At 29.8% G+C, this 26736-nt stretch overlaps 1 protein-coding gene across 3 annotated transcripts in view; it reads left to right on the plus strand.

Moving 5' to 3' along the window:
• The window catches only part of LOC142330204 (guanine nucleotide-binding protein G(q) subunit alpha), a 118341-nt gene that overhangs the window by 82663 nt on the left and 8942 nt on the right, over positions 1-26736 (plus strand). For all 3 annotated transcript variants that reach the window (XM_075375334.1, XM_075375331.1, XM_075375333.1), the window contains 3 exons: positions 8846-8975; positions 15241-15394; positions 22438-22545. In XM_075375334.1, coding sequence (XP_075231449.1) covers positions 8846-8975; positions 15241-15394; positions 22438-22545 — 392 coding nt within the window. The remainder of the gene's footprint in view (positions 1-8845; positions 8976-15240; positions 15395-22437; positions 22546-26736) is intronic.

The following is a 26736-nucleotide window of genomic DNA, read 5'->3' on the forward strand; positions in this document are numbered from 1 at the left end:
GATCAGCTTGGTAACCATAAGATTAGTGCATGATGGGTGCCACATCTGTTGACCTACAACCAGAAACATCAACGTTTTGCGTCTGCTCTTGTTTACTTCAGCGTTATTCCAGGGCTGGTTCACAGCTTTTAAACAAATCATCACAGGGGATGAGATCTGGGTGCTTCATTACACTCCTGAGTCTGAACGACCATCACATGAACAGAGACACAAAAATTCACTGCAGCCAAAAAAAGTGAAAACATTCCCACATGTTCAAAAGGTTATGTTGAGAGTCTTTTCGATTCTGAGAGAGTTGTTTACTATGAATTTATCTCCCCAGGAAAAAAATCAGTGCCGAATCTTACTGAGACTTTAAAAATGTGTAAAGTCATTAAAGATTGAAGACCTGGAAGATTGAGTGATGGAGTCATTTTTCTTCACGACATTGCTACTCTTCATTCAGCTCATGTGACAAAAGAGTTACTGCAAAAATTCAAGGAGGAAGTGTGGTCTCATCCGCCTTACAGCCCTGACTTGCATCCTGTGACTACCACCTGTTTAGTCCTCTCAAGCGAGACCTGGGATGTGAGTGTTTCACTAATGATGAACTAAATGGAAGTGGTCCTTAAATGGTTGAAGGAAATTGGATGAAATTTTTATGAGAGTGGGATTGAAAAACTTGTCCCAAAGTATGAAAAGTGGTTAGATAAACTTGGTGATTATGTCGAAAAATAGATAAAAGTATGTAGTTTTTGTTTAATAAAAAAAAATTGTCTTATAAATATGTGTTTGTTTCATGGAGGGGATATAACTTACTTTCTGATCGTTCCTCATATTGCAAAAAGTTATTTATAATATATCTTGTTTTTTCTCATATATATATACACATCATACATACATACATACATACATACATACATACATACATACATACATACATACATGAGGCTCGGCTGATAAATTTTGCACATTATGCATAACATGGGAATGAAAAGAGACATTGGAATGAAATAAAAAATGAATAAAAGTACAATGCCTTAACTACAAAATGCAGTATTTATTTTTCAATACAATCCCCATCTACACTGATACATTTTTCTCAATGTGTGACAAGTTTTTGCATTCTATCTCTGAAAAATTCTGGTGGTCTTTCTCGTATCTAAGTGGCCACAGCTTCCTCACCTCATCGTCGGAAACATAATGATTACCTTTGAGGACCCTCTTGAGATGAGGGAAAAGTGAAAGTCGCATGAAGCCAAATTTTTTGAGTATGGCAGATGCAGAGTAGGTTCAAACTTCAGCTTGCAAGGAGCCTCTGTAGTGGCATGCAATGTGTGAGGCCGTGCATTGTTATGTTGCAAGATTATAGGCATGGAGGTCTTTCAAACGTGATATATTCATCATCTGAGGTGTTTTAACGTCTCAATGTACCATTCGGAGTTCAGTCATCCCATGTTCCAGGTCGATACTCAGTCACATAAACATGTTTGGCATCCTAAAATACCGTCAAAAGGAGTTTCTTCACCGAGTTTTGAATATTTTGGGTTTTGGTGATTCATATTGTCTGTATTCCATGCTTTGCCTTTTTTCTTTCAGGTCGTAATGATATACCCAACTCTCATCCCTGGTCACAGTATTGAAAAGGAAGTCATTTCCTTTGGCATGATAGTGCTGTAAAAGTTCTTCGCAACAATCAACATGGCGCTGCTTGTGTTTGTCCATCAGTTTGTGCAGTACCCATCATGCACAGATTTTACAATAACCCAGTTTCTTGATTGTATGGCATACTCGTTCTTTAGATATACCTAACTGAATAGTGATGGTGTTGCTGGGTGATTTGCCAGTCACTTTGAAGTAAATCGTCCACCTCCTTTCAGTGTTTCTTGTCAGTCACAGAAACTGGTTGTCTGCTGTGAGGTGCATCCTCAATTGTTGCTGTAACAGCCTTCACATTCGTAAAATTTCAATGTCCTCCTATTCACAGTATTCCTGTCAACAGTTTCACCGTAAACCGCTTTTAAACAATGAAAAATATTTGTAGGATTTATATTTCCCCCCCCCCTCTCAATCTCTCTCTCTCTTTCTCTCTCTCTCTCTGTGTGTGTGTATGTGCGCGCGCGCGTGTGTGTGTGTGTGTTCATTTGGTCCCTAAACATTTACTTATATATTATCTAAATATTTTGTTTTATCTGCTGTGTTTAATATTTAAAATTTGTTTCTTTTGGTTAAATGTTTTGTATGTGCTGTAGACTTTAACAAACCCTGTAATATATTCTTTCTTTTTTTTTTACATAGATTTATGTGTTAAATTCTCCTTCTGGACCCCTTTTTGTGTAATGGTAGGAACTTGTTTCTGAAGCGTGTTTGACTGACACATATAAAATGAATCTAATTTTTTTCTTCCTGTTTATTTCTAGTTTCTACATTTTCTTACAAAAAATGAATTTACTATGGATATTTTAATTTGTTGTTTACCAAACCTTGTGCTTTTTTTCACAATATTCTTTCAAAAATAAATCAACAAGATACATACTCTATTCTTTAGTTTACCTTAAAACCTCAAGTTTATGACAAACCCTTCTAACTTAATGAATTTTTTCCAAAGTTGACATTTTTTCTGTTGTTCATATATTATGTAGATAAATAAATAATATATAAAATATAAATAATGGTCCATTTTAAAATTTACAGTATTCATTTATTAAAGTTTGTAAAATAAAGAGGAATTGCTTTTGTGTCTAAAACTACCTTAAAACCATGTAATTATTTTACATTTTGATTTGATTGTGCTAGTACAAGATGTATTTGGAAGGTACTACTGTTTGCAAACATTTGCAGCAGTGTTGTAGTCATCATTCCACAGTCACGTGCTGCGTCTTTTTGTGTTTTAGTAAAATTTGCCTATTTCAAGAACAGCAAATTACTTTTGTCATGTTTTTAAATTTAAAATGATAAAGTCGATCTAGAATGCCAACAACCAAGTTAAAAGTCTGTTGAAGCTTGAAACTAGTTGAAATTCATTATTAAGATATGCGAACTAATTAAATCAAGACACTTTGAATTATGGAATGGTGAGAAAAGGATTTTATGAAGTGTGTGAGAATATGCATGGTGGTGTGTGTGCATAATCTAGCACCCTTTATCTTTTTTGAAATTTCAAGGGCTGATCTCTATAAAATTGTCAGTCCATTTGAACTAGCTGAACTTCCATCATCTGCGATGCCAGAAATGCTTTCAGAGAAATATAAAACCGAGTGAACCAATTGTGTTTAGATTTTTTTGATGCAATGTTATGAAGAAAGGGATGAGATCTTAAGCCATGTCAGTAAAAATGAGATGGAAACAACGGTCCATGGAGTGGAGGCATAAACCATTGCCGAATGAGTCGAACAATTGTTAAACCTCAAGGCCTTATAACAAGGCTCATTGATAATGTCTGCCTTCTGCTATGAGAGCTGAAAGAAGTTACTTCTCATGATCTAAAACAAATTACACATAGGCTTAGTTACAGCAATACATTTCTTCATGGGAGTTCTTAACTTCACAGTGCTGCTTGGAGCAACTCATCTCTTCTTCTATTGATCGGCAACAACTGGTTGTCCTTAGCAACTTCTTTCTTAAAGGCAAGTGATTTTTTTAATTTATTTCTGCTGAAGAAGTTACTTTTCAGTCAGCGTTTTGATGGTATCAGGAGAGCAGTACAGAAGTGGTTGTTTGCATAGGTAATTTCATTTTATAATGAGGAATTGAGAAAATTGTTACTGTTTTATTAACAATTCCTCTGCATAGTGGAGTTTAAGTTTTAAAGTTCTTAAAGGTATGGGCAATAAGGTGAAAGTGAATTTAAAAAAATTATTTTGTTGTTGCTTAATTGTACTCGCACTTTGATTAATCTTATACATTTTTCTGTATCTACATTCTCAACAGTTAACTTTTTTTTTTACAAAATCTATGTATGCATTTCATTTGAACTCTTCTAACAATTTCTTCCATTGGTTTTGTAATATTTCTATATTCTTGTGACGTGTATTTCACTCAAACAGCTTGGTGCTGTGCTGTATTATGATGTGCTGAATAATTATTGCTTGTGTATTAATATGACCTTCAAACTTCTTTCATTTTGCAAATATTGTTATGTACAATTTTACTTTTATGAATACTTCTAATATATTTATGCTACGCATTCTTATTCACTGTCATTTTTGTATTGTGTTTTTCTTTGTGTTTATATGTAATTTGTTTTTTTTTTGCTTTTTTTTTCAAAAAAATTTGTTTTTTGCTTTTTTTTCAAACAAATTTGTTTTGTGAATGTTAATTTTTATGGTGAATGTTATTTTAATGTGTGTTTTTTTATTGTAATAGCATTTTATCAATAAAAATTTCTAAAAGTCTCATAAGAATTAAGTAGTAGCTCTAAAAATCATGGCAATTATTGACCCAGAAATGTTTTAAAAAGGAATATGTTCTCTTCATCTCCATTCAAGAACTGTGAAGGCAATACATAAAAGTTACAGACTAGCAAATTAACTGATATTTTCAGGTTCTTCTTTCCAGTTAAAAGACATACGAGAGCTAACCTACTATTCTTACTAGTTCACCATTATAATAAATTTATTTTATTTTTTACAGTTACAGTAGTTCTGATTCTACTGATCAGAATAGCCTACTTGAATATGGCAAATGATGAACTAGGTATAACCATTTTGAATTGTTTTCACCTCATTTTAGGGAAGACCATCCTTCATTTTCTTTTTTATCTTTATATGCCACTGCTTGGAGCTATTCAGTAGTACAATCTTTTTGGCTGCTTTTCAAAAGTTAATTCCTATACTCTCCCTTAATTGCTCCAAAGTAATTATGTGCTTATCACTGTATGTGATAGAAAACATTGGTTTTATTAAGGATTCCTGAATTAATTTTGCAATAAAAAACACTGTCTGTTTATCTCATTTGACCAGCTTTACAATTTTATGTATTATAGGAGCCATTACAGAAAATATTACAGTTTTCAGAATTCCTGTACACCTCTTTTTCTGGTAGTAGCTTATAATTTTTCAATTCTGATTTATTACTGCTAAAAAAGAAATTCATGTAATTCAACTGTCTGTTGTGTTCTGGCAGTAGTAAATTATTTGCTTTTGTACACACATACACACACACACACACATATATATATATATATATATATGTAGTCAGTAAACTCTAAAATGACCACCTGGGGTTCTAGATAGTTTCGGCCTACTTCTGACGGGCTACTATAATGATCATGATCAGCAGTTACTGATGAGAATAATTGCTCACCAGTAATTGCTTTGTAATTACCAGTAAATTGATTTCCACCAGTAATTCCTTTGTAGTATTTAAAATTAAGAAATGTAAAAGAATATTAATGAAGTCTTAAGTTTGTTATTTACATTTATCAATATTAAATAAACAAAAACACTGTTTTTGTTAAGAATAAAACTTTTAATTGCAAAATACTGAATTAATTATTGCAGTACAATAGAAATAAAAGGTAGAAATGTAAAGTTCATAGTTTTTATACATTTGGCTGTTGTGAATTTTTTTTTTGAAGCACAAATTTAAACTTCCGAAATAAAATTTTAAACAGTAATGTTGCAAGTTGAGAACCTTATCCTTTATGTGGTAAGAAAATAAAATTCACAAAATTAAATGCACTTTTTAGTAATGGACTGAAACTGCCATGTCAAACTCTTAAAAATAACACATTAAAAAAAATGCTAACTGGATTCTGATAATGTTTTCTTTTATTATTATTATATTTTTTAAAAGAATAAAATCTTTATTATAAGAGAACTAACATGTCTGATAAAACAAACATTTTTATTATCTATTACGTTAAATTTGAGTGCTAGGTAATAATTATACAGAGAATTATAGAAAAACATGTATTTTTTATTGAGAGAAAGTGTTTATAAAGAGTTTTGGTTTGAAGGACCCATGTAGTTATGACATTTACATAACAGCCACTTTGTGCCCTTGATAATAGACAATTGAGACACATTAATTCCATAGGAAGAAAACCGTGAACCAGATGACAACATCTGGAAAATTAATATCAAATCTTACAGTGTCAAAAGTTAAAAATGAAGTAAAAGGTAGACACAGACCACCATAAATGTGGTATACAGTAGAACTTTGTGAATTTTTACGACATGATAAAACTACATTTTTACATAATTCAACGTGGAACAACATCAAAATAATACATAAAACCTTTGCTCCTAATTTTGGACAAATTGGAGAGAAATTGCTGGTCAGTGATCGTAAGGCTTTGAAATGAATCTACAGTACTACAGAGAAAGAGGTGCAGTTCATACAATTATGTCAAAATTATTTGTGCAGTACTAACTTACAAAGTTCTGTCAGTTACTAAAGAATTTATTGGCACCACATTTCATTTGTTGTCAACAAGTGCTTTTATCTTTTGTTCTATCACTTCCTTTTCTAATATTTTGAATTTCAGCAAATAAATCAACCATCTTGTTATTTCTTTGTGACAACCCAACTGTATTGTTTATATAATTTAACCTTTACATTTTCATACATGCATTATATTTTTAGCCAATATATTTTCATCTTCTAGAGCTTTGTGAACTTTTTTGGTTCTTTTGTTAATAAATAATTGTTTTTACAAGTTAGTGATTTCATTTTCATTTTCTTTATTTGTATTTTCACAGCTGGTATTTCATTAATGACATATTTCTTAAAACACTTTTTTTATTGTATTCTCATAAGTATTGCAGGTTTTTGTGTATTCAACTTCATCCATTATTGAATTATTTTTAATCAGTCATCTACATTTGTTCCTTAATTTATAAGTGCTAGTTTATCACTAAATGATAAGTTTGTTGCAGTTTGGTGGCTTGGATTATTCAAAGTCAAAAATATTGTAATTTACAGGTCTCATTCATTAAAAACATCACTACATAACTTAATGATAGAGGGTGGCATGTAGCATTGTTCAAAATTAGTAAAACTTCTTATTTTTTAATTAAGTTTTACAATGTGTTAAGATATCCATTTGCCAGTCTACATTTAGCTTGGGCATATTGACTATTTTAACACACCTTCTTTGCAAAGAACCGTTAAACAATTAATGGTTGTTTCATCGGTGTTGTAATGTCTTTCAAGTCAAATTTTTTTTTTATTAATGACAGGTACTGTTTCAACATTCTGCCATATTCTCACTTCGGATGCACTTTCATCAAATGAAATTTTAGAAACAGTATTGTTTAGGTGACAAAATTTTTCTAATCAATCGTCGCTTGCTGAGAAATCTTATTTTGAAATGTTTCCATAAAAGTATTAAGTTTTTTATAGAAATGTTCCACTAATATTATATTATTTCTTGAATGAGCACCCTCAAAATCAAGCTAAAGTTTAATCATTTATTTATTACTGAAAAGTTTTCTTCTTTGTATTTTTGTTAGCATTTGAGCTTTATTAGTTCATATTCTTCTAATTTCATTTATATCTTAATCTTTACTTCGTTCATACCTTTCCATTAATTTCCTTTGCAATATACCCCAGGCAGCATCTTCCACAACCTTTAACTGCATTACTAAATCTGTTCTTTATAATTTGTTTGCTGATATTTTAACTGAGAAGATTGATAGAAGAAAAAGAAACATTAACACATAAACTGGATTGTTTGGATGCAAGCAGTATATGAGGCAGATACCCATCATTATACAGTTTCTCTGGCTGGCAGTAATGAATCTTTTAACAGGTTTTTAATGAAATTGATTATCATTATATTTTTCAAATGTAGCATATCATTGCCACTTCATTACTCATTTTAGTTGTTGCATCATCAATACATGTGTTATGATCCAGGTCGGGTTAGGGAATAATTTTTTTACAGAAAATAAATATGCAGTATCAATACTGATTATATTTTATTGTAATTTTTTCTCATAAATACTGGCCTCTTCTAGAAATTGGCATTAATTAGTTAATGGTATTTTTGGAGACGCTTCACTATATATATAATTTGTGTTTGAAATTATTATTTTTATAACCACAAAATAGCCTACATATCATGAATTGACTGCTAGCATCAATTTTTATACAACCTGTTTTAGTTTGGCAATAAGAAGTACTACTTCTTTGTGATTTTACAACCCTCCGGAATAAATTTTTTCTGATTTAAGTCAGAAAAAAGTGTTGAACATAGATTTTAGAGTAATGTGTAAATTTATACAAATTTGTCAAAGAAGTCATCAGGAAATCCATGAAAGTAATAAAATTAAGTTTGAAATTGATGGGAATCACTAAATGTTTATCATGTACAATTAAGTATGTAAAATCTGTGAGAAGCATCACAATATATTTTTTATTTTATTTTATAATTAATGCTTGCATTATCGTGGAGAGTATCTTCATGGAATTAGAAGGATGTAAAATAAGTTTAAAATGGCAACATGAAAGTTAATGTTATTAATGAACTGATTTTTGTCAGCCACTGAAGTTGAGCTGCACAGAGTGCAATTTCAGTGCGTGCTATTGACATTTGTTAGTGATTAATAACCATGGCAGTTGATGATATTTAATGCGAGTCATATACAGTGGAACTTGGTTTCTAAATAAAGATGCCATTTTTATAAACAATCTGTTTCAAACATAAATTATCTTTTTTTATTTATTTATTTTTTTTTTAATGAAAATTGTTACTCTTATTTTCAATTAAAAATACAATAATTATATATATATATATATATATATATATATATATGCCTCCTTATCTGTTTAAATTTGTTTATGCTTAATAGTGATTGGTGTATTTAATTTTATTGTTAAAGTGTTAAGTATATTCATTTTTCTTATTTGATTTTTGTAGGATGGTAGATGTAGGAGGACAGAGATCAGAACGACGGAAATGGATCCATTGTTTTGAAAATGTCACTTCCATTATTTTTTTGGTGGCCCTTAGTGAATATGACCAGATCCTGTTTGAATCCGAAAATGAAGTAAGTTTATTGAAATTTACATTACTATTATTATAGCATTAAAATTAGAATGGTATTTACAGTTGTGTTTAGTAACTGGTGCACCTTGTAGAAAACCAGTAACAACCTTTAAAGTTGTTAATAGAATTAATTAATTGTTGATGTCGTGTAATTATTTCTTAATATACTTGTTAAGTTAGAGAAACTATGTAAATAATTGTATTATATCAGATTTTAAAAGTTAACTAATACAGTTTTAAAGTATAAACTAATAGATCATACTATACACATTTCATTACAGCTGATGATACTATCTAGTTTTATTAGTATTCTAATTACTATTTTTATTAAAAAAGAAAGTTATGTGATAAAACAATCTTAAAAATTTTATGAAATATCTTATAGTCAATGGATGAAAAACTCATTGACTAATAGGTCTTATTTAACATTTTCAGTATTTATATTCTTTCCTTGCATCTCCTAAAAAAAAAATTGTATTAAATTCCACTATGTTTATTCCGTTTTATTTTGTTTTTATATAAATGGAGATAAAATTCTGAGATAAATTAAGGGGACTAATTATACTTATTTTTCTGAAAATGAAAACTTTAGCTTAAACAACCCACTTGTTACTTCCAAGCATCCCTGTCATGGTTTTGCCTGCGCTGTATGGTTATTCCATTTCCCATTGCAGTCAGGGTAAGCAAAGCGAGTCTTTCCCATTTAGCCAGGTGGCTCTGCCCCCTGGCCCCCCTGTGTTCATGCATATGAGAATAATAATGATAAATAAAGATTAAAGCTCATTCAGTTCATAGAAACTATCATGTTTATTGTAATTTCTTCACAGCAACAGTTTGGTCAGTACAGGACCAACTAATTGGTTTTTGATTTTCCACCATGGCTTTCCTCATGAAATACATAATCAAAATTATAAACATAAATTACCATCACAATGTTATCAAATCTTATAAAGATTGATTCAATAGCAGTAGCATAAAACTGCAAAAATGTTAAAAAATCAGTTTTACATCTTTTCCCCTGGAAAATGTTTGTTCGATATTTATAGGAAGAGTATTTGCAAGCCCAAATTGGGTGAATATTTCATTTAGTATTGTCAGAAATTGGAAAATTTGCAATCATTGTTGGAAATACCTTTCTTCACCTATTCAAGACACTAGAGAATTGATTTCAGATATTCACATGAAGATTACACATCAAAACTCAAATTGATATCTTCATTTGTTACTGAGAAATTCAGAGAATAGTAAAATTTAATGTTACCCCATTTTAACCCTCTTAAACTCAGAATTTAAAAAATCTAGAAATTGAGTTTAGATATTCACATGAAGATTACACAGCAAAAATCAAGTTTGTGTCTTCATTTATTACCGAGAAATTAATAAAAGAATTATTATTAAAATAATTACTATTATCTTTTCTACTAAAATCACTATAGTTTTTATGTTTAGTACTACTTATCTTTCCTAGCTTCATTCTTTTATCACTTATTGATGCGTTAAAACAACTCCATTGTCAAAACTTATTGTACTGATACTGTACAATACTAGTACCAGTACAAGTTTTGACAAAGGAGTGGTTCTAAAACTCAACATAGAAAAAATAGTAAATTTCATTGTTACTCCATTTAACCCTTTAAACTCAAAATTTAAAAAAAAATCCTTTCTTATTGTGCACCTACACTGTAAGAAGAATGTATATATAAATTTTCATAATTTATCTTCAGTGATTTTGCTGAAGGTTAATCATGAATTTATCACAATTTGTTATTTTATTAGATTTAATATTGGCAATAAAAAAGAAAAATATCATAAAGATAAAAGACAAAAAATACATAAATGAATTTTACTCTAATATCTAGACATTAATACTAAGAGTTAAGAATCAAGGCACGCTTTTTATTGTGTTCATTGCAAATTGGTCTCGTCATTTTTCTTTTTGTGTAACTGCAATAACTACAGTATTTTCAAAGGTCATTTTTGATTTATTCATTTATATTTATCTCTCAATAGTTTTATTTTTGAGAATTTGTTAATTATATCTTCCAAGTTAGTTTTCAGAGTAGGAACCTCCAATTCTTTCAGAAATCATTCTTCTAATGCAATTTTAGCATAAGCCTTAAGCATGATAATAGTTTTCGGAATTTGATTCTTTTCAAGAATAAATTTTGGGCAAAAATTACATAAAAAAGTTACAGCTATAATTTCATTAAATTGAAGAAAAGGCATAATGTCTATTGTTTACTTTTTTTTAATTTTATATACAATAATATTTTGACATAATAAGTTAAAAATATTTGCCTCTCCTGTGTTGAATTGCAATCTATTGGAGAAAGATGTATCCATCTTTTATTCTAAAAAAAATCTCTCTTGAGTTGTGCAGGTTTTTTGTCACATCATTTATAGTCACAGTAAAATTACTGAGGCAAATTTTAGCAAAAAATACTAGAGCATATACCAGATGCATTGGATGGCTAATCTACTTGAGGCTTTAAGCAAAGCCTTTGCAAAGGTTAAATCATTACCTGGAAGAGATCAGTCAGTAGATGATCTCAAATGAGATTATCATTTCTTAATTTATTCTTAATGTGATTATCCACATAATAAATTAAAATAGTTGGTTTCACCAATTTTACATCCTTTTTCTCCATCAATCCCCAGCATTGGCATTTATATTTTATAAATCTCCTGAAGCTTTCTATCATTTCCAGTATATATATTGATTTTTGTGGTTACTCTGCTTTTGAATTCTTATTCCCCAAGACAAGAAGATATATATATATATATATATATATATATATACAACACACATTTGAGTGCCAAATTTTTAGTGACAAGAAATTGCCACTTTTGCCCAAAATAAAGACTCGCTTAGTAAAGAAATTTTAGAGGAGGAGTTTATTCCAGCTGTAATTTATGAAATTCTCACAAAATACATTTGTTGAATAAAGAAGCAAAAAACAAGTCAAATAACGAGTTAGTAGTGTTCATCAGCGTGCCATAAAATAAATCTCTTTTCTCTGAGGTATTGTGCAAAAGAAAATGACTAATTTCAGAAAATGTGCTTTTTGTTATCCTTGCAGATTTTATTTCGTGTTTGTTTTAACATATGAGGGTAAATCAATTATTATCTGCAATGTAGTTATAAAGTTTATGAAAATACAAGTAGGAAACTTACATGTACATCATTTTTCAACATAGTCCCCTTGCATTATAATGCACTTGGTCCATCGTTGCACAACCTTCCTGATGCCCTCATAAAAGAAGATTTTTGGTTGAGCTGCAAGCCAGGAATGCACCACTTCTTTCACTGTCTCGTCTGAGGTAAATCGACAGCCCCTTAATGCCTCTTTGAGTGGACCAAACAAGTGGTAGTCAGAAGGGACAAGATCAGGACTATACGGAGGATGAGACAGTAATTCAAAGTTGAGTTTCTGGAGCGTTTCAGCAGCGTGGGCAGCAATATGTGGACGGGCATTGTCATGCAACTACGTAACACCTTTCTTCAGCAGTCCTCAGAATTTGCTTCGAATTGCAGGCTTCAGCTTGGCAGTAAGCATGTCATTGTAACGTGCACTGTTTATTGTCATGCCCCTTTCCTCATAATGTTCCAGTACTGGGCCTTGTGAGTCCCAAAAAACCATAAGCATCAGTTTTCCTGCGGATGGTTGGGTCTTGAAATTTTTTTTGCAGGGCAAATTGGATGTTTCTATTTCATAATCTGCTGTTTACTCTCTGGCTCATAATGATGGATCCATGTTTCATCACCAGTGATGATTCTGTCTAAGATCCTGTTCGTTACTATAGCGATCCAAATGTTTTTGGCAGATGTCCAAGTGCGTGTTTGTTTATGCAATTGTGTGAATTGGTTTAGGACCCTTCTTGCACTGACTTTATGAAACCCAAGTCTGTTGTGGATGATTTTGTAGGCAGAACCGTGACTAATTTGCAGACAATGTGCCACTTCATCAATAGTTACTCGTCTATTTAAGAAAACCATGTCACGTGCATGCTCAATGTTTTCCTCTTTTGTGGCAATAAATGGTCATCCGGCTCCGTCATGCAACACTTGTGCGACCATTTTTGAATTTATTAATCCATTCGTAGACACTCCATTGCGGCAACACACTGTTCCCATTCTGTACCGAAAGTCTTCGATAAATTCCGGCCTCTGTACACCTTCCGACCACAAAAAACGGATCACTGAACGTTGCTCTTCTTTGGTGCAAACAGAAAGCAGAGCAGCCGTGGTTAATGGCAGGGCAGCGATAATGGAACTAACCTAGCAGCATCAAACCTGCACAGACATAACAACAGTTAAACCATGCATGCGTCATCTACGCAACATGACAGTACTACCAACATAAACAAAAATATAACTAAATTGCACGTAATAATTGACTTACCCTCATATTTACTTTTTAAAAAAATTAATGTATTAGTTGAAAAACAGTTAGATGGCAATTTTGGTTTCTATAATATAATTGGGCTTTATTATTAATTTTTTTTTCTTATGTAGTTTTAAGTAATGTTGGTTTCATGGATAATATTATTCATTTTTGTTCTTTTTTTCATCCCTAGGGCCTTAAAGGTGATTTTTCATGCCAATACCAAATAACATTAGTAAACTGAAAAAGTAGAAATATTGATATAAAATTAAAGTTGTGTTTAGTTAACAACTATAAGTTTTTTCAATGAAGGTATTGTTAAAATGGGGTGGTGCTGCCATATTAGGTGATTTATCAGTCATATAGTTAAGGTATCTATAAGCCGCTATTGTTTGTCTCCAGAATGGTTAAGAGCTTTTTCCTTATCAGATGATAAATCTGGATCCAATTTCAAATAGTCAAGAAACAGTGTTCAATAAAAATTTTTACATTTATATAAATTAATAAAAATTTATATAGAATTAAGTAGCGACTATTTCAGCGAGACAGATACAAAATCAATAGTTCTAATACTTTTTACTAGGATTATTTATTTCCATTATTTACAAAGGAAATAGCTTATACCTTTATTAGTGAATAAAGACACCTTGCTCACAGACAATTTGCAGAACAGCTTCCTCATACTTGTTAGAACAGAGCACTGTTATTGCACATTCACTTTGAATGTTATCTTACAAACACTGTCACTCAGTGGCGCTGCAGTATTTATTCACCTGGGCTTAGGTTTGTCCCTCTTCTCAATTCAACTGTAATGATTTAAGAATATCTATGTTTAAACCTTCTATACTGTCCTAGAAATTCATTCCATTGTTCCTCTTTATTGTTTCTGAATTTTTCTCATTGTAGATTTATTTGTCTCTTCATTTCCTTTCTTTCTTGTTATCACATTTTCATTACTAGAAGCTTCTGTACATGTTACTTATAAAGAGTAACATATACATGTTATGTATGTATAGGTTATACAGTGAAGTTCTCGTGGGACATTCATAACCTATTCTACTAGTGAAAATAATGAAAAAAGTTCATAAAACATATGCCCTAAAATGCTTTGTTTTCAAGTATGGCTAGTGAAAGATTTCGCTCTATTTTCAGCTACTCCGGTAAAATGAGGTTGTACTGAAATTTTTAGGACATTAATTTAGGGGCAGAATTAGTGATTTTTTTTATGGTTTCTGACTTGAAAAATCAAACTGTTTCTTATTTGTTTGTAGGTGGTTTTTATTAACAATTAATTACAGTTCACTGACTAGCATGATAAAATTATATATGTTTACAGATATACTTTTTTCAGATAGATTTTTTTTAAGCTACAGACATTTTATTTTGTTAAAATTATGAAGAAAAATAATTGTTTCCAGGAAATTAAAATTAAACTCATGACTTCATGGTGACTGTGGATTTAATTACAAGTTTCTCACTGCATAACAACTTTAATAAATTGCAGAAAAGAAAGATTTCACACTGAAAATTCTTATATCTAACAATTTATCAATGAAATCAATATCCTTGTTGCACTTTTCTCTGTTGAAATTGTCAGATGCTGATATACTAGAACTGGCTTATACTGTTCTGTTGTTTCTCTCATTTTCATTTTATAAAGTTCACTTCATTCTACTCAGAATGTCTACTTTCTTAGGTGATCCAACTTTAGTGTATAAGATAATAAAATTTTAAGGGATTGCATCTTACCATTTTGGGTTATACCTATGTATGCATTCCTTTCTCATATATATTTTGATGTAAATTGCTTTGAATTAAGATTTTGATTTTTTTTACTGTGTTTTTGTGATTTTATATTAACAACTTTTTATTTATTCACAGAATCGGATGGAGGAATCTAAGGCCTTGTTTAAAACAATTATAACATATCCATGGTTTCAACATTCTTCAGTTATCCTTTTCTTAAATAAGAAGGATTTACTAGAAGAAAAAATCATGTATTCCCACCTGGTCGACTACTTCCCGGAATATGATGGTCAGTTACATTTATAGATACTTTATGTTTATTAGTATTTTTATTTATGAAATAAAATAAGTAAATAGTCAGTTTTGAAATTTGTACTATTTTTCATCAAAATTAGTTCTATAAAATTTATAGTAAAAAGAGTAATAGCTGCAAAAGTGCAGTTGAAATAAGTTAGAGGAAGAAGAATGATAATCAATGACCCATGCCAAATTATGTATCAAAATAGGTTAAATATGTATATACAAAATTTTGGTAATTTAAATTTTAAAAAATTTTACTACAGTTATAATATTTGTAATGCATTTTGTTTTTAAACAAACATTTCAATTCAGATAGGAGATTGTAAATCTGTTCACTCTTTCCGAGTAATTGTGATTTATTTCCTAGGTTTTGTAAATGAATTGCGTAGTATAAGTATTGCATTTAACATTTTTGCTCAATTGCATATACTGGTGTGGATAGTTAATGAGTGTAATGCACTGATATAGTACATGTATTTCTGTTTCATCCAACTCTCAAGGACCAAAAGGTTTGGAATATTTTTGTTAGAATAGTATGCAAAATTACTTCTTGTTATATTACGGTATAGTTAGTTTTTATTCACTGATCTCTATATAACTGGATATAGTTATAGTTATAGGGTATCCCATATATTGGAATGGGTAAAATTTGAAGGATAAACTAGCACCACTAAATGAGCTATAGAACCGGTAGAACTAAATAAAACGAAATGGCACATGTGCAGAGGTATGTGTAGGAGTAGGAATAAAACACTGCCCTATCATCACGATTATAGTCACGCAAGCATACAATGGTTTTATTTAATTCCCAGCATCTCATTCTGCAGTGCTGGAATATGCTTCAATATTGAACACTAAATTGTATTTTACACCATAATGATCCCCTACCCAGTTAAATAGAGATCAGTGATTTTATTTTATTCTTTTTTTTTTTCAAGTTTTCAAAATTGTAATCATTTTTTTTAATTTTTGGCCAATTGTTTTTTCAGTTATTTTTAAATATTCAAGAGTTAAATTTCATTGTTACTTAACTTTGATGACAATAAATTCTTATAGAAAATTTATCACCAGTTCATTGTGGATTTGTTCGATTTCAACCCCAAAAATTTGTCCATTTTTATTTGTAATTTCTTTTTAATGATTTACATTTAAATAAATTTAAGATTTGTACTATAAAAATCTTCAATTATTTTAGCAAATATTCTATTGCAAAGTTAAACAAAATTAATAATAAGTAAATAAACACTTATCTCCCTCAAAACCTAGTTAAATTTTTGATATCCTATATTAGTTTTCAAAATAAAACACATTTCTTATTTTGTTTTAAGTATAACATGGATTATAGTTACAAAAAGAAAAAAGTGATGTATGTGGCAGGAAAACATACCAGGTCTGTTCAGAAAATAACCAAACATTTTTAATTACACACCAGTGGAGATATTTAGTGACGTGCAGTTGACAGCATTGTGTTCTGCATAACCTCCTTTGTAACCACATGTTCTTGGATTGTTGATATCTCATTTAGTTTTTGTGTTTTTGTTTAAGTGTTAGTAGTGATTTTTGTAATGTGCGATTTTTTGATGATTGAACTTTTGTATCAATGTCGTAGTCGTAAACCCAGGTTTCATCTCCTGTTAAGATCCTTTGCATGAATGTTTCATCGTCATTGGCTTGTTCAAGAAGTTGCCAACAAATATCCACTCGATGTTCTTTCTGCTGTTCAGTCATCAAAAAGTAACAAACTTTGCTACAATTTGATGCATGTTAAATTTTTCAGTCAAAATATCATGACATGATCCAATCAAGTTGTTAACCTCTTCTGGAAGTTCTCTGAAAGTCAGTTGGCGATTTGCATGTACCAGATCATTGATATTCTTAACGCAGTTGTCATCAGTTGAAGTTGAAGGCCTTATTGGTCAAGGATCATCTTCAACTGACTGACGACTACTTTTAAATCATGAAAACCATTGGTAACATTGCCTACGACCCAGAGCATCATCTTTGTAAGCTCAAAAGTTGAAATGTTTCTGTGAAAGCTTTCCTCAGTTTCATGCAAAATTTTATATTGTATCATTGCTCCTGAAAATCGCATATTACAGAAATAGCTACTAACACTTACGTTACACTCAAATAACAATACACGAAAATTAAACAAGACATCAACAATCCAAGAACATGTGGTTACAGAGGAGATTACGCGGAACACATTGCTAACAACCTTTATTGGCGCATTATTAAAAATGTTCGGTTATTTTCTGAACAGACATTGTATATTTCCCTGCCACAGATGTCACTTTTTTCTCTTTGTAATTATAATATTTACTTAAAACAATCTATGTTGTATTTAAAACAAAATAAGGATATGGATATGTTATACTTTAAATATAAGAAATGTTGCTTTTTTGAAAACTAATATAGGATATCAAAAATTTAACTCGGCTTTAAGGGAGATAAATATTTATTTATTTATTACTAATGTTTTTAACTTTGCAATAGAATATTTCCTAAAATAATAAAGCAAATGTAGTTAGTGTTAATTTCAACATAAAATTATATTTATGTTAATTATCAGATTTTCTAACTGAAAACAGTAAAAAATAAAAAAATTAACAATCCAGAACAGGGATACATGTATTGCAGTCCATAGCAGTGAACAGCTTAATTTATTTATAAAATATCTCTTGGTTTAAAAATAATATTTTTTTATAATTTATATCATCTATACTAAGTGATGATTCACTTCTAATCATTTACATTAGTATTGAAGATCATTATACAGTTAATAAATTAGTTATTCTTGCTTGTTATTGTAAAAATTTTGTAATACTTAATAATGAGATATTATTTTAGTTATGAGATTATTTCAGTTCTTAACTATTTTTCAGTTCTGAATTGCCTTATACAGATATTTATCTTTTTTATGTAGTTTCATTATTAAATTATATAATAGATTGCCCGTAATTACTTACATATAAAATATCTAAATTTTTATTGTTATATTAAATTCATTGATGACAAAATTAAGAGACATTGTTTTAGACTGGACAGTGTTTTGTTACAAAAGTTATAATTACAGCTAAAATTGGTCTTCAAAATTACATTAAGTTATATGAATATATGTAAACTTGTAACATATATAATATATTCATGTACGCAATGCATGCACACTCATTTACATCTTTATGTGTGCATGTTATCATTTATTCTCATGAGACCAGTATTATTAAATGTAAATTAAGGTTTTTTATTTGACATTCCATGTATTAATTATAATGTATTTGTGATGAAGGTGAAAAGGAAGATCATATTGCAGCAAGAGAGTTTGTTTGAAATAACCATCCTGTTCCAGATAGCCATTGTCATTTTACTACTGCTACAGGTTATGCAGTTGTTGTAAGAGTGTTCCCCTTCCCTCTATGCAATTATATTGATGTAGATGGTGCAGTAATCTATCTCATGGATTTACTTATTTATCCGTTAATTTAAGTGTTATACATTATAATTATATGGTTTCCTTAACCCTATAGAAGTGTTGCAGAAGTATAATCAAATTCCCCTTCTATTACCCTCCAGAATTAATTTTTTCCATAGCCTTCTGTAAATCTTGTAAAATTACCTTTATACAGTGTAATATTTTGTCTTGGGCTTGTGACCATATATTATTTTAAGGGTAGGGGGGAGGTTCTACCTTGTTAAGTTAAAAAATCAATTTTTTTACATTTTCTGAAAGTATATACTTACTTGGTAACTATCTTGTTAACAAAATTATCTTTGTAAATTTTCATGTCAAAACTTGTAATATTTACTAAGTTATATTGAGTCAAGGTAGTAGAGACTTAGGGAACCCACCGGGTTGGTCTAATGGTGAACGCGTCTTCCCAAATCAGCTGATTTGGAAGTTGAGAGTTCCAGCGTTCAAGTCCTAGTAAAGTCAGTTATTTTTACATGGATTTGAATACTAGATCTTGGATACCGGTGTTCTTTGGTGGTTGGGTTTCAATTAACCACACATCTCAGGAATGGTCGAACTGAGAATGTACAAGACTACACTCATACATATCTCCTCATTCATCCTCTGAAGAATTATCTAAACGGTAGTTACCGGAGGCTAAACAGGAAAATGAAAGAAAAAGTAGAGACTTAGGGCTTTGGAGCATTGTGAATGACCTGGTGTTTCAAATCAATGCCTCCTACTGTTAGGTTTGCAGCTTTCCTATCCTTTGCAAAATCTTTTTCTACTGTGAACAGAATATATTCTGTTATATTCGAGCACGTAGTGGAGGTATTAACAATGGTTTGAGACATCATTTTGAGTTTTTATTTCAGTACGTTTTGAAACGTTAGCAAAAGATGCTCATTATAATTTTTGTTTATTTTCAAGATGATGAAGCATTTCTAATCATGTTTAGAATTGTGAAAAAAAGAGGAAATAATTCACATTCAGGACATAAAAATAAAAAAGGGAAATTCTAAGGGACTGTTGTGATATTTATATCAGCTGCCATGTTTAATCCATGCCACACTGTTATGTTTTTTTTATTTCATTACTGTAACGAGTTAAGTTTGTATATTTTTATTATTTATATTGGTGTGCACTAAATTTTATTATTGGTATTTAGTTTTAGTATGACTTTTAATAATTTTATTTTGATTATCCTTCTTAATTAGACCTTAGCCTATCAAGGAAATATAATTATTTTGAAAAGCTAGTTACTTTGTAGGCTTAAATTTTTGATGACTTCCAAGATAATTTATCATTCTGTACGTTTGTATGTTTTCTTAATGTAGCTTCGTTCTAGCAAATATGTTTAGTTCGTGAGTATGAATTTATTTTCTATAAAAATTTACTAGGACTAATGAAACTTGGGGGAAAATTCTTTTCGTATATTTTCAATATTGAGAAGTAAACAGAAAAATGGTTAAAAAGTTTTCATTGAATTTTTTGAAAGTTTAAAATTTGGTACGACATTTGCTGTCACTTTAATTCTGCTTTTCTGTGGAGAAACAACACAGACCAGATGCAAAAAAAGTTGTGTTTTATTTTAATAAATTAATTGATAAAGGATCTACTTATTTATATTTTACTTACTGTTTTTTCCGTAATTAAGCACTTGTGTGGTGAACATTTTCCTGTAATCATTCTTTTTGTATCTCTTCACTTCCTTTAGTATTGATTTGTCTTTTCCTTCCTGTGTTTTTTTTTTTAAATTACCTTTCTATATATATTTTATACAAAATGTAAATTACCAAAACACAGTAATTAGGTAAGTTATACTTACCATATTAATTCCACAAAGCAAATTTCACAGGATCCTGCATCTTCAGTTGTTATTAAATTTTATAATTATATTAAAACATATTACTTAACATAATAAATACAATAATTAACATAATCAACTGTGCTTTGGTGGTTTATATTAATATAATATTAAATTTTATCAACAGTATTTTATATATATATATATATAATAAAAGAGGTATGTTAATCTCTTGTAACCTTTTACCTTAATTTTTTCTGATATTAAAAAACATTATAAATTGATATATATTGTTTTATATTATTGCTAAATTGGATAGTGCATTTTATTACTCCTAAATGTATATCGGATGGTTTTAGTTTTTTTTATTTAGTCCATATACATATAAAATGCAGATCAATAATTTTGGGGGATGAGATTTTTACCATAGTACTACCAAAACCACCTACCAAACTATAGAAACTTTCTCCTGGCAGGAGAAACTCTTCTGATAGACTATCAAATGGCTTAAGTAGAATTTTGTTGTGATTATTTTTGATTGTGAAGTAGAGAAATGATCAAAAAGGCTTTCAGGAATGCAACCACAACTCACTCAAACATTTTTGGGGACATGTGTATTTTTGAGAGAGGAGAGAGTTGAAAAATTTCAAACACAGTGGCCACCTGATTACAAATAACCAATAAAATTTTGTCAAACTGATGACTGGATTGACTGTAATGTCGGTACTGCACATAGTGAAAACTTCACATTTCCCTATCAGTTTTAAGAAATTAAAACTATGAATAATAGTACTATTTGATCTTATATGTTCAGTGTTGTCAAAAAGAGAAAAAATTTCATGATTAGCTCATTACTGTTGATGAAGCGATGGTGTTTCCTTGGCAATCAAGAAGCAAAGCAGTTGAAATGATTTGGTAAACGTTCTCTTTAGCCAAAAAAAAATGCATTCCAGAAATCAAGTTCTAATTGTTTATTAGCAATACAGACATTTATACCAGTTAGTTGCGCAAAATGTTTATCCAGGAAAATTATTGGTCTTTTTACTGCTTATTTGCATTTATTCAGTTCGTTTGTTTATCCTGTTCTGCGATCATTATTGTTTCCTCCTGTGTCATTGTCCCAGCTCATTCAGCAGCAACTGTTGGACAGTTTTAGAAACAAAAGTAAGTCATGACAGTTCACTAACTTCATGTGTTAATGATCTTTTCCTCCCTACCATTTCCTGTTGTAAAAATTGAAGTTACCACTGAAAAGACCCTGATTTGATCCAGTTCATGTTAAGAAAGCTATGATCAAGTATTTGAATATCTCTTCAGAGAACTACTCCAGTATCTTGCAAAACATAAGAAACATACCCAAGCATTGCACACAATAGATGGATCATATTTCTAATGAATAAAATAAAAGATAAATTAACCCAACAATATTTTTTTAAAAAATCCATTAAACTTTTGGATTGTAGCATGTATGCCATAGTTGTCTTAATGGACAACTTCATTTTCTACACATTATTATTTTTTTCTATTATAATATCCTAGCAGAAGTCAGTGGTATGTCATATAATTTATTCTAAAAACCTGTGATACAATCTTGCTCCTCCCGTTCAATAAATCTGTATTTCTTGTTTGTATACTCTTATTTTTTTGTTTTATGTATTTATTTTTCAATTATATTACTTTTGTAAGTAGTGATATAATAAGTTATATAGTGTAATTAATTTATTGTGTATTCAGTAATTCTTTTATTGTGTTTTATTATGTAATTGTGCAACAGGCCCTCAGCGTGATGCAATCACTGCTAGAGAATTCATATTGCGAATGTTTGTCGATTTGAATCCAGACAGTGAGAAAATTATTTATTCGCATTTCACATGTGCCACAGGTACTTTTATTTACATTATTTATTGTTTATTGCATGTTGCACAGACATAATTTTAATAATTTTATCATCTCTGCTTTTATATCCTGTGATTAGACTGCTTTGTTTGTTTAAGGGTTTCTTCCAGTTATTGTGATCTTTTTATAAGTAAATGCATGTTTTGCTTGTGACATTAATATAACCGGTTGTCAAATGAGTAAAATACAAAAAAATATATATTTATTTTGTTAATGGATTGCAGGGTTGAAGTTAGTGGTCATATTGTTCATTGCATGTGTTAAAATAAAAGTGGATGATTATATGACTGCTGCGTGCCCAGACACCTTTTATTATATTTTTTCTCCTTTTTAAAAATATTTACAGTGCCTGGGTATATGGGCTGTGAGTGCCCATTATATTATAATTTTAGCCAATGTTAGCAGATTCTATTATCTTATCGTGAATTTAGTTGACTCAAAATACAGTATGTACAAAAAAGAATATCGGGATTTTTATTATCTCTTAACTTTGAGTTACAGTATTGAATCGCAAATAAAATGAAAGAGCAACTTTTACAATTTTCTCTATAAGGGTTCAGTGTGAGCACTTTTCACATGTAGCACACATCCAGCCAATAGAAAGTGTTCATCCCGTACTTTAACCAGTATGACTGGAGTAATGGAAGCGACAGGTGCTTCAATCATCTGCCTCAAACCTGATAGCTAAGTAGGTAGCAGTCACATACCATACACAAGATCATTTGTAAAATCCCAAAGGAAAAATTCACATAGGATCTGATCAGGTGATCTTAAAGGCACTGCAAACAAGCTTTTCATTGGGTCCATGCTGACTAGTCCAACAATCGGGAAAACATCATTTAACCAATCCTGTGTAGAGTTATGCTTAGTGAGGAGGCCCACCATCTTGTTGCAAAAAAATTTTCTGGTCTTCTTTTATTAAAGTACAAAGTATATCCACATAAAAAATTGTTTTGCTTCCACCAGTGAAAAAGAACAGCTTGTAATCTTAATTAAGATATTTTTGTATATCTTTTATGAGTTTTCCTTTGATTGAAATTATTTTTAACTATAGACATTGATATTAAGAAACATTTTTTTTTATTGCCCTAATTTCTGCTAACTGATAGCTCAGGCTCTTTTAATGAAACTTTCATAAACCTTATAAAAATGTTTTTATAGAATCTAAGTTGAGATTTTTAAAAACAATATTAACCTAATCAAACAAGTGACTTCAGCCACAGACTTCATGGATTTTATCAAACCTTATATCATAGTTTTATAGTTATGAATTTCCAAAATGAAAAGTTATATAGTTTGTAAATTATACATGTACATCATTACTTATTTGACCATTGTATAACGTTAAGGTTATGTTTATTTGTTTTTAAGATCTATCTCAATGTTGTTTTGAATTTTATTTAAATTATTGTGTTTTGTGTTATGTTTAAATCTGACTTAATTTGTGTTTTTTCTTTTCACTTTTGCATGCTGTTCTTTTGATGATGATGGGAATGTGGTAATGAGCCAGTGAAATTTTTTTAACAATTTTTACGATGTAGAATTAATGTAGAGAACATTAAAATAAAATAAAACACTTTGAATTTTATTTTTGTTAATTTTATATATATGAAAGAATTGAGTCATAATGTCGATACAAAAACCAATTATGAAATCGTTATAATATCAATGTTAAATCATTGTTTTACTGTTTTGAACACTTGTTATAATATAATTTTTCAAAAAAATTCTTACAACAATTTTATAATTGTTGCAGTGTTAAATAGAGTAAATATTTAATTATCATTTTTGTGGATGTTTTATGATACATGAATTCATGAACATTATGTAGCTTCAGTGCAATTTAAGAAAGAAAAATTACTTATCAACATTTTTTATGTCTGTGTAAAGTATCTGTTAACCTTGTGTGACTATGGTTAGAGTAGAACACTGTTCCTTTAATGATATCATCTTGTTATATTATTAACGTACTCAAAGGGTATGCTAATATGCATAATATCAAATATCTTAGCATTCCTAAAATGCATTCATTATGCAGCATGTCATGAAGCCGTACTGTCATTATGAAAAATGCTAATAAAAAAGGATGTTGTAGGTGTAAACAATTCGTATGTAACACAATGTAAGAAAAAGGATAGTTTTATTTCATTTATTCATATTAGTGAATTTCCACATGTATGTCCATAACCCCCAGCATACCTGCCACGTCTAACTCAATATTCACTTTCTTGTTAGCTGTTGTTTCATCATGTATTAGTTAAAGGAAACAGTAGTGTGTTTAATCCTCATCATTATTATGCCAATTGCTATTATTAAATATACCTATCCTCAATGTTAACAGTAGAAAATCTAATTTGGGTATGTCAGGTATGTTGATAACTGTGGCGTTGATTTGCCTGTTGGGAAAAGGGACAACAAACAAATTTTGAACTGTTAATCCTTGAATATTGTTGTACACCATCATGCCGAAAAATTAGTTGAGGTTGCAGTTTAGCTTATGCCGCAAAAAGCTACAACATGTCTATTGCCCATTAATTTCTATTCTATGGTAAAAAGAAAGTGTGTGATGATTCTGTTGAGCATTGGACTGTGCCAAACATTCAATTTATGGCTGTTCATTTCTTTTTCAATACAATATGAGTATTTTCTTGGGTTCCATATCTACACACAATGTGCGTTTATCAACTGTACAGTGGTCTAGAAACAGCCCTGTGTGAGAAACGTAATAGAGGTAAAATCATTGTCTTTATTGTTGCAAGGAAAAACCATTGAGATAAAGAAAGTTATCCATCTTTAAAGCTTGATCAGTCTACACTTTGTATACTGCCTGAAATTGAAATTGCTTATGTGAAATTTTATTTGTTGTAGAACATAGAATCAATAATCACATAAAGTTGTAATACACAGATTTGTAGTTTTGTTGAAATAATTCCTGGATGACCCTACTAGTCGCTTCATAAAATGGTTGACATGTTTAGGGAAAGGGGCTGACACTTTATATCTCCTCAAAACTTGTGTATTGTTATGCTTCTGTGTTCTTGTGTCTCTTCAGAAATTGTGTTAAAACAGTTATTCACCTACCTCTATTACGGAGTCATATTTGTTCAAATCTTATTTTGCTTTTACTTTTAACATGTTATTTTAGATTTTTTAAATTGTTTTGCCACCTGTATTCTTATTTCACATTCACTATTAAGCAATAAAAATGAAAATCTCTTACATTTTGTCCCAGGAACCACTTGTATCAATAATTTTTTTATATTTAATACTTTACTGTATATGGTTGATTAAAGTGTATATCTACTTTTGTTTGGTTCACTTGTTTATTCTACGTTTTGTTTACTGTATTATGTGAATAATATTTTATTCACATTATAACTGAATATTGTTTTGTGTGTATATATATATATATATATATATATATATATATATAATATTTGATCAGTAAATTAAAACTTCCTTTATCTTTCATGGTAAGATAATGAGTGATATTTTATATTAAAACTTTTAATTTTTATATCAGCTCTACCAATTTAAACATTGCATTGTCATATTCAATTTGCTTATTTGTAAGATTATATTTATTACCAAAATTTTGCTTTTCATATTTCAACGGAAATCTCATTTTGACCATCCCTAAATTAATTTTTACTAGTTTCGGCACGACATCTGTAATTATTACATATGTGCGTGCATACGTATATATCACGCATAACTCAAAAATGATTAGCCGTAAGATGTTGAAATTTTGTTGTAACATCTAGTTGTGCATTTTCCCTTTTTATTTCAATCGACTGGACCAAAAGTGTTCAAAAATGCCCAAACCCCCAAAAATTGGATTTTGGACTTTTTCTTAACTGCTATAATAAGCCCTCATTGAGAGCTTTTCAAAGATATAAGTGGTACTTATTTTCATTGGTTCCAGAGTTATAGTCAAATAAAATTTTAATTAATGAAATATTTGGATCTTACAGGGGAAGGCACAACCGTTCAAATCAGACTTTGTCTCCTTCTTTTTAAACTTTTATTTTTTATTTAAATGTATTGATTTATTAATAATTATTAATCTCTGATTGTAAAAAAATTATACAATAATTCAGTAATAACAATAAAAAAATAAAAAAAATATGAAAAACTTATCAGAAGTTATTAATGAAATAAAATTTTATGTACTTTT

Source organism: Lycorma delicatula, chromosome 9, assembly GCF_047948215.1.
Source record: "Lycorma delicatula isolate Av1 chromosome 9, ASM4794821v1, whole genome shotgun sequence".
Taxonomy (NCBI): Eukaryota; Metazoa; Arthropoda; class Insecta; order Hemiptera; family Fulgoridae; genus Lycorma; species Lycorma delicatula.